This window comes from Nicotiana tomentosiformis, chromosome 11 (assembly GCF_000390325.3).
Source record: "Nicotiana tomentosiformis chromosome 11, ASM39032v3, whole genome shotgun sequence".
NCBI classification, from domain to species: Eukaryota; Viridiplantae; Streptophyta; class Magnoliopsida; order Solanales; family Solanaceae; genus Nicotiana; species Nicotiana tomentosiformis.
In genome coordinates, this window is record NC_090822.1 from 19590978 (window position 1) to 19601490 (window position 10513).

The 10513-nt window shown below is 40.7% G+C and overlaps 1 protein-coding gene across 1 annotated transcript; it reads left to right on the forward strand.

Annotated features, from left to right (window-relative positions):
* The first annotated feature begins 4007 nt into the window (after window positions 1-4007).
* Window positions 4008-6528, forward strand: LOC138901106 (uncharacterized). The gene is made up of 3 exons (XM_070188841.1): window positions 4008-4290; window positions 4380-4767; window positions 6444-6528. The coding sequence occupies exons 1-3, from the start codon at window positions 4008-4010 to the stop codon at window positions 6526-6528; spliced, it is 756 nt and encodes a 251-aa protein (XP_070044942.1).
* Window positions 6529-10513: the final 3985 nt, after the last annotated feature.

Below are 10513 nucleotides of genomic sequence, written 5' to 3' on the forward strand. Positions count from 1 at the left end.
GCTACCCGGTGGAGGTCTGAAGCCGCAAAGGTAAGGCCAGCACTGGAAGAAGAACAGATGGATAAGTTCTTCGTCAAAGCTCAGGATCCGCAATACTACGAAAGACTGATGGTTATTGAAAACCATAAATTTTCTAACACCATCAAATTGGGAGAGAGAATAGAAGAAGTGATCAAAAGCGGAATGGTGACAAATTTTGAAGCACTCCAAGCAACAAATAAAGCTTTGCAGTCAGGAGGTATCTCCAAGAAGAAAGAAGTAGGTGCGATGATGGTAGCCCAAAGTCCAAAATCTCCTCTTACATACCAAACACTCCCACCTACATATCAGCCTTCACCTCCCAGATACTAACAACCTACCGCCACTTACCATACTTATAACACCCAGCCAGCATACTACCACTCACCAACAGCCCGCCAAAACTACCAAAAACCTAGACCAAAATTTTACCGTAGACCACCCATACAATACATCCCAATTGCTGAACCTATAGACCAGCTGTACAAGAGACTGAAGGTTGCCGGTTATATCACTCCCATTCCCGTTGTTGCTATGGAAAACTCTTCCCAGTGGATTAATCCAAACGAGACATGTGCCTATCACTCAGGCATGAAAGGTCATACTATTGATGAGTGTCGTACTTTGAAGGATAAGATTCAGACGTTAATTGACACCAAAGTCATACAGGCAAAGGAGGATACACCCAATGTCCGTGATAATCCTCTCCCAGATCACAGAGGTGGAAGAGTAAATGTGATAGAGACCTATGAAGAATGGGACTCAGAGGGGTCAATTGGACTCATTCGAGAAGGGGATAATTCTGAAACATCTCCAGTCACTCTCACACCTATCACAGTACAGACTCGGGCACCAATTGAAGTTGAGGTAGCTGTACTAACTTTGTTTGAGGTTGAAGTAACAACTCCATTCACCGTAATGGTAGCACCTACGCCCCATCTTATAAGTCCAATGCTATACCATGGGATTATGTTGCGGAAGCAAGAAGGAAAGGAAAGGAAAAATGGAAGAAACAGGTGCAGCGCAAGGCATGACCAGAACTGGTAGGATTTATACACCCGAGTATTTGGGAGGGACAAGCAAAGAAGCCGCCTCTAAACCGCCTGTCATTGAGACTAGCCCAAATGATCTTTGGAGAAAGGTGCAGGCAAGAGAGTATTTTGTGGTTGATCATCTGAACAAAACCCCTGCTCAAATATCTATTTTATCACTGCTGCAAAACTCCGAGGCATATAGGAATGCCCTGATTAAGGTGTTGAATGAAGACTATATACCCAACAACATCACCAGTGGAGAGATGGACAACATGGTAAGGCAAGTGTTGGAAAGCCAGAAGATCACTTTTCATGAAGACGAGCTGCCACCAGATGGACTAAGTCACAACAGGGCACTGCATATCACAATGCAGTTTGAGGACAAGTTCATTGCCAGAGTCCTGATAGATGGGGGTTCGAGTCTGAACATATGTACACTAACTACTCTAAAAAGATTGGGTAAATTGGGTCTCAAAGGGCCACAATTGATGGGTCTCAAAGGGCCACAATTGATGGGTCTCAAAGGGCCACAATTGGGGAAACCAACCTCAGCCTACAGATGGGCCCAACTTGGTTTGATGTTGAGTTTCAAGTGTTGGACATATCTGCTACCTATAACCTATTATTGGGACGACCTTGGATATATGCCGCTGGGGCCGTAGCTTCTACTCTACATCAGGTCATGAAGTTTGAGTGGAACCATCAGGAAGTGATCATCCATGGGGACAGAAGTAATCCCATTTACACCAGTCAAACTGTTCCGGTCATCGAGAATATAAGGAAGTTGGGTGGAGAAACATACCATCGCATCGAGCGCATCAACGCAATTGAAAAGGACAAATAGTAGAGCAGTAAGATAGAAGGAATAGTGGCATGGGCAGGGTATGAGCCTGGCATGGGTCTCGGTAAGAATCTCCAAGGAATCACCAAACCGATATAGCTAAAGTGTCACGACATAACTTTTGGGCTTGGGTATGAATACACCTGGCACGAGTATCTGAATTGGTCACCACCATGGCATGGTCCTTATTACCCTTTAGAGCAACCAGTACCACATTTGAGCCAGTCATTTCATCAAGCTAACATGATGTGGAAGTACGGAGAATATGAAGTTCTAGCTGGCATAAGGAATCTATTTCTGGAGGATGAAGACATGGATTGCAGTGCGATAGTTGAGGAGGAGGAGGAGGAGGAGGAATGCCTTATAATTCAGACCGTGGAGAAGGGAGCTATTCTCAAGAATTGGACTGCTGCACCATCAAGGGCTCGTCGAGTTCCTGGGTAGCCTGGAAATTAGCATCAATTATTTTAAAAGCAATCTCATGAGCATTTAAGACATTTTCAGTATTTTATTTTAAGCATGTTTTATTTTGAAATAATTGCTCGAGTAATCGAGCCATACTTGTTTGACGTTTTCAAGATTTATCTAATGCATTGTTATTTTTAGTATTTATTATTATTTTTTACATTTTTCTCTACAGCATTATTATTACCTATCCCGATGAACTTACGACTGTGACATGTAATGAGACAACACAACATAAGGATAATGATTCAGAGGATCTGGAAGAGGATATAATACCCGAGTAAATTATCAGAGAAGTGGAAAATTTTGAAAACAATCCTAAGTCCAATTTGGATGAGACTGAAACAGTTAATTTGGGAGACTCCGAAACAGTCAAGGAAACTCGTGTAAGCATTCACCTATCACCGTCAGAAAAGGCAGAGTACGTCCGGTTCTTGTAGGAGTATGAGGATGTTTTTGCATGGTCCTATGATGATATGACCGGTTTGAGCACGTCCATAGTGGATCATAAACTACCTACCAACCCTATGTGTCTATTTGTAAAGCAGAAGCTCGGAAAATTCAAGCCAGATATGAGTCTGAAAATAAATGAGGAAGTCACCAAGTAGATCAAAGCCAAGGTTCTCAGAGTGGTTGAATATCCGACCTGGTTGGCTAACATCGTGCCAGTTCCAAAGAAATATGGGAAAGTCAGAGTGTGTGTCGACTATCCGGATTTAAACAGAGCAAGTCCCAAAGATGATTTCCCTTTACCCAATATACACATACTAATCGACAACTGTGCCACGCATGAACTCCAATCCTTTGTAGATTTCTTCGCGGGATATCACTAGATCTGGATGGATGAAGAATATGCCGAAAAGACAGCCTTTATTACACCATGGGGAGTATATTGCTACAAAATGATGTCGTTTGGCCTAAAGAATGCTGGAGCCACTTATATGAGGGCCATGAAAACCATTTTTCACGACATGATGCACAAGGAGATAGAGGTGTATGTGGATGACATCATCATCAAATCCAAGAGAAGTACAGATCATATAGCAGATTTGAGGAAATTCTTTGATCGACTCCGAAGATAGGACCTGAAACTGAACCCCGCAAAGTGTGCCTTCGGGGTCCCCGCTGGAAAGCTTCTAGGGTTCATCGTCAGTCGTCGAGGAATTGAGCTAGACCCATCAAAGGTCAAGGCTATCCAAGATTTGCCACCTCCAAAGAACAAGAAAGATGTGATGAATTTCTTGGGGCGTCTCAATTACATCATCCATTTCATAGCACAATCAACCGTGATTTGTGAACCGATTTTCAAAATGTTAAAGAAAGACACCGCGATAAGTTGGACTGAAGAATGCCAGAAAGCCTTTGACAAGATCAAGGAATATTTATCCAAACCACCTGTTCTGGTCCCACCAGAACCTGGGAGACCTCTGCTACTCTATTTATCTATACTGGATGGGGCTTTCGGCTGTGTCTTGGGAAAACACGATGAGACGGGAAGAAAGGAACATGCCATATACTATCTAAGTAAGAAGTTCACACCCTATGAAGCACAGTATTCTTTGCTGGAGCGCACCTGTTACGATTTGACGTGGATAGCTCAAAAGTTGAGGCACTACTTATGTGCCTACACCACGTATCTCATATCAAGAATGGATCAGTTAAAATATATCTTCCAGAAACCCATGCCTACGAGAAAGTTGGCAAAATGGCAGATACTACTGAGTGAGTTCGACATCATCTATGTAACTCAGAAAGCGGTCAAGGGACAGGCATTGGCAGATCACTTGGCAGAAAATCCTGTAGGTGGAGAATACGAATCACTGAAAACGAATTTTCCTGATGAAGAGGTATCATTCGTAGGAGAAGATATCACCAAAACCTATGACGGTTGGAGAATGTTCTTCGATAGAGTTGCAAACTTCAAAGGAGTAGGTATTGGAGCATATTTTTGGTATTAGAGATGGGTCAACACTATCCGGTATCCAAAAAACTTAGATTTTCGTGTACCAATAATATGGCAGAATACGAGGCTTGCATCTTGGGGCTCAAGTTGGCCATTGACATGAACATTCAGGAATTGCTGGTAATTGGTGACTCAAACCTTTTGGTACACCAGGTTCTAGGAGAATGGGCTACAAAGAATACCAAAATATTGTCGTATCTGTACTATATGCAAGAATTGAGGAAGAGATTCACAAAGATAGAGTTCAAACATGTTCCGAGAATCCAGAATGAGTTTGCAGATGCGTTGGCCACTCTATCTTCCATGATACAACACCCAGACAAGAATTTCATCAATCCTATTCCAGTAGGGATCCATAATCAGCCAGCTTATTGTGATCATGTTGAAGAAGAATCTGATGGGAATCCGTGGTTTCATGACATCAAAGAATACTTGGCAAAAAGAGAGTACCCAGAGCACGCAAATCATACTCAAAAATACACACTCCGAAGATTGTCCAACCATTTCTTCCAAAGTGGAGGAATTCTGTACAGAAGGACTCCGGATCTAGGATTATTACGGTGTGTCGACGCCAAGGAAGCATCCAAATTGCTCAAAGAGATACATGCCGGAACTTGCGAACCACACATGAATGGCTTTGTTTTAGCTAAGAAGATATTAAGAGCAGGATATTTCTGGATGACTATGAAAACGGACTGCATCAGGTATGTCCAAAAGTGTCATTAATACCAAGTACATGCGGATATGATATGAGTGCCACCCAATGAACTCAATGCAACAAGTGCACCTTGGCCATTCTCCGCTTGGGGGATGGATATCATGGGTCCAATCAAACTCGCCGCTTCAAATGGGCACATGTTCATTCTAGTGGCCATAAACTATTTCACAAATTGGGTTGAAGCCACATCTTACAAGGCTGTAACTAAAAAGGTCATCGCAGATTTTGTTAGGGATCGTATTGTCTGTCGATTCGGGGCACCGGAATCAATCATCACCGATAACGCCACCAACCTTAACAGTGATTTGATGAAATCCATGTGTGAAACCTTCAAGATCAAGCATAAGAATTCCACAACATACATGCCACAAATGAATGAAGCCATGGAAGCCGCAAATAAAAACATCAAGAAGATTTTAAGAAAGATGGTAGATAATCACAAACAATGGCACGAGAAGTTACTATTTGCCCTGCTTGGATATCTATGGCACTGAAGCCGTCATTCCCACCGAAGTAGAAATTCGTTCTTTGAGAATCATACAAGAGGCTGAACTCAGTGATGCAGAATGGATACAAAGTCGTTATGAGCAACTGACTCTCATTGACGGAAAAAGAATGAACTCATTATGTCACGGTCAACTTTACCAGAACAGAATATCCAGAGCTTTCAATAAAAGGGTCAGGCCCAGACAATTCACATCGGGGCAGTTGGTGCTAAAGCGGATCTTCCCGCATCAAGATAAAGCCAAAGGGAAATTTTCACCCAATTGGCAAGGGCCCTACATGATTCACAGAGTACTAACAGGAGGAGCGCTCACACTCGCAGAGATAGACGAAGAAGTTTAGCCAAAACCTATCAACTCAGACGCAATCAAGAGATACTATGTTTAGATTGTTTACATTTCTTCATATAACTGAACTATGCTTGACCTGATTCCCGTTTAAGAGGGGATACGTAGGCAGCCCTATGAGTTCGGTCACATCTCAATAAAATCTTCACTTTTTGCCATGGTCATAAACTGGGGCAGAATTTTGAGGAGGACCCTCAAAATTCTAAAGAAAGTCCAGCCAACTTCGTCATACATAAAATAGTCAAAGAATTGCTTTTAAATTGGGGCAGTATTTTGAGGAGGACCCTCAAAATTCTAGAGAAAGGAAGCCGCAATGTCTCTAAAATATGTCACAGTCATTGGTTCATCTAACTTAGTCGATGTTGCATACTACTATATTTTAAATAACTACAAATTCATGCATTTCTTTCGAAAAAACTTTATTTCTATAAACAGCCAAATGTTACCCAGGGTGACTCAAACAGGATCTCAAGACAGGAGCACAGGCAAAGCAAAAGACAAAAGCGCGAACCAAGCTTCCCTTGTAAAACTCACAATTATTCTTTGGATGCAGAAACAGTAAGACAGTAATATCTGCAGACATGTCAGGTCACCAGCTTCAAGATAGCGGATTATCTATCCCAAGCATCTCCAGCTAAGAAACACTCTACTATCACTCATCGTTTTCCTTACTTCGAGACTAAGCATTGTCTTATATTTTTGCATGAGGCTAAGCATCGCCTCCTTAATTGCATAAGGCTAAGCATTGTATTTCCTTGCATGAGACTAAGCGTTGTCTCCTTTCTTTGCATGAGACTAAGCATTGTCTCCTCTTCCTGCATGAGGCTAAGCACTGCCTCCCTAATTGCATAAGGCTAAGAACTGCCTTTCCTTGCATGAGACTAAGTATTGTCTCCTTTCCTTACATCGAGACTAAGCATTGTCTCCTATTTTGCATAAGGCTAAGCCCTGCCTCCCTAATTGCATCGAGACTAAGCATTGTCTCCTATTTTGCATGAGGCTAGACCTTTCCTCCCTAATTGCATAAGGCTAAGCACTGCCTTTCCTTGCATGAGACTAAGCATTGTCTCCTTTCTTTGCATGAGACTAAGCATTGTCTCTATTTTGCATGAGGCTAAGCCCTGCCTCCTTAACTGCATAAGGCTAAGCATTGACTTTTCGTATATCGAGACTAAGCATTGTCTCCTATTTTGCATAAGGCTAAGCCCTGCCTCCCTAATTGCATAAGGCTAAGCACTGCCTTTCCTTACATCGAGACTAAGCATTGTCTCCTATTTTGCATGAGGCTAAACCCTGCCTCCCTAATTGTATAAGGCTAAGCATTGCCTTTCCTTGCATGAGATTAAGCATTGTCTCTCTTCTTTGCATGAGACTAAGCATTGTCTCCCATTTTGTATGAGATTAAGCCCTGCCTCCCTTTTTTGCATACGGCTAAGCACTTCCTTTTCCTCAAGATTAAATACTATCTCCGCTATGCCATCTAAAACCTAGCACTATCCTCTGTTCACCTAGGGCTAAGCACTGCCCTCATCTTACACAAAACTAAGCCTTGTTTTGTCTCACCTTCGCATGTGACCAAGCGTCACATCTTTGTACTTCATAGGCTGAAATATCGCCACTTTGTCCAAAGGTGTCATAGTCCGAAGGAATCATCCTCATAGCCGGAGGACACCATTCCATGGCCGGAGGATCTCTCAAAAGTGCACATCATTATTCAAAGGAATCATAGTTCAGAGGCATCATTCTCATAGCCCGGGGACATCATTTCATGACCTGCGAATCCCTTGTCACATGATTCATGGCCCAGGACGTCATGGTCTAAGGACATCATCCTCACCAACTTTCATGGTCCAAAGGGAATTTGCATCATGTCTAAATTCTCGCAATAATCCATATATACTTGGGTGCATCGTGTTTAAGTTTTGTAGGTAATCCAGGAAGTAATCGTTCTCCTAACGGGAGCAATCTTTGCTCCGGTTTTCGTTCAACGTTCACATCCTACAATTATTTCAAACGCAACCAACCACCATAAGTTACCCATTTTTACTTGATAATCGATCAGATACTCATTTTGAGATACATCCATAACATTTCAAGATTCACATTCATGATTTCGCGCAAATTCATCTGATATTGTCCTACCCTAAAAGACCCATTTTCGAAGCATACAACTATTCTTATAACAACTCCATCGGTTCAGTTCACCGTTGGATCCAGAACTACACACGGCCTGATTCTTGTAACACCAGGGATATGTAGGCAACTCAGGAGCCAGGGTTCGGCCTCCATTTTTTAAATCTCCTCATTCGGTCAAAATCGGTCATTAGTTCTTTACCCGACAACTCTTTCATCATTCCTGCGTAAAGAGGGGCAGCTGTTGATACCCAATTTTGCCCTCATATTTTCTCAAACAGTATATATATTTTCAAAATATCACTTTGTGTCATTACTTAGTTTACAAGCATTTTCTATAATTTTTCATAATTTTTAAAGCTCAAAAATTAATTTCTTTCTACATTTTTATTATATAAATATCTAATAATTATCCTTTAAAATTATTTTGTGATGACTTAGTTACCTAAAATTATTATTTTTGCACATATAATATATGCTTCAAATATTTTATTTCATTTCATATAATTACATTAGCATTTTTAATCTATTTATCTAATTTTTGCAATAATGACCTGTATTCATACATAAAGGCTCTTTATTCTATATTATTTATGTCAAAATAGCAAATTTATATTATAATACAAAGTTATTATTTTAAGTATTTAAGTGCATAAATAATATTTGCATTCATTTATTAAGCATTTCCCATAAGTTATTTTGATAAATTTTGTGGTATTTAATTAATAGCCAAATTTTTTACCTATTTTTTAGACCCAAATTAACCCAGCAGCTCTGGCCCAACCCCCCAAAGCCCAATCCAAACGACCCCTAAAATTAACCCGGTCGGTACCCATTTTTATAACCTGACCCGTTCATTTTTGAATCCCAGTCGTTGATCTCTCAAGATCAACAGCCTTCGTTCGTTTACCCCCTTCTTTAATTAACCAAACCCACCCAAACCCTAACATTCTCTCTTAACCCGCCGCCCTAAATCCTCTCATCTCTCCTTCTCCCCCCCTTTCCTGTGCTTCCTGTAAAGAAACCCTAGACACCATATCCAATCCTCTCCAATCCCAACCCGAACATGGAATCAATCCATGATTTACTTACCTATTTTGTGTTACTCTGCTATTATACGCGTGTTTATGGTGTTACTAAGTTCTTGCCCCATTTTTGGCAAGAACTACCTCTCAAGAACCGGACTGAATTACCTTTATTTCGTGAAGACCTGGACGATCTCTCATCTATATACATGCTACAATGAATGAACCTTGCATTATTGGTTCGATTCAAGGTCGTTGGACCCGGCTAGGGTTTGGAATTTTCCTTTTTCCTTATTAATCTTCGATTGACTGTAATATTATTTCCTTTCTTATGTTTGATTGATTGTTTTCCTTATTTGTTCGCTTGATTCCTACTACTATATAAACCCCTCCCCTTTCCCCTTTAAAAAAAATGGATACTTTCACTAAAAATTGGAGCTTTATTCTGTGATTCCATCATTCTCTTGTTCTATATTTTATTTTGGCCGGCTGAAATCCAAGGCCACTGAGATTTTATTATTTGAACTTTCTCTTGGTGCTAGCATTGCCCGGAGTTCTTCTGAAGCTCTTGGAAACTTTGACGCATAGAGATTTTGGGTTCTTGTGGAATTTGTGTTCTTTGTTGTTGTCCGTTTAACTAGTAAGTCGCTTAATCTTTTGCAATTTTGTTTTTTATGTGTCTTTGATTTGCATGTACTCTCGCTTATGAAATCTATGGCTTAACATGTTTCTGGGCTATTTTTTATGCACAACTCTGTTAACCTTACACTCGTTTTAAACCTCTCTAGCATTTAACTCCTCCTAATGCTGCTGGTTCTGAGATTGTCTATGTCTAACTTGGATAATCTGAACTCTCCTAAGCTCGTTTAGCTAGTGTATTGGTGTCTGAAATTTCATGAATATGCTTACCTGCTTCGTCCTGAATCTATGTAATGAATGCCTCACATCTGTAATAACCTGTGTTAAGGCCTTCACTGTTAACTATGTTTGGTTTCTCTGTTATTGTGTCACTTAGCATGCCCGCTTGATCTCACACCCTTTTAATGATGGGCTTTCAATCTTAACAGTTACCTCAACTTGTTTTCCCTGTCCTGTTTGAACCATTTTATTTTATGGCATAACATAGATCTTCCTTAGTTAATTAGTCCATTGTGTCAATCCCAGAATCCCTACATGTGCTATCTGGTATGAACTTGCTACCTCACTGCTATGAATCTCCGCAATATTTGTCTTACATGTACAATGTGTTTCAATTTGTATTAAGGCCATTCTCTATGATCTTGCTTCTATGCCAATATGTTCCCCAGCATGTCTATGGTTCATCTTATATCCTGTTCTTTCAGTGATTATTTTGCTTGTCACAATGTGCATCCCCCATCATGTCTAAATACTGATTAGCATGACACTAGGATATGTTTAGCATCATCTATTAGGTTTTAACTTGTTTGTATTGTGCATCTATGAC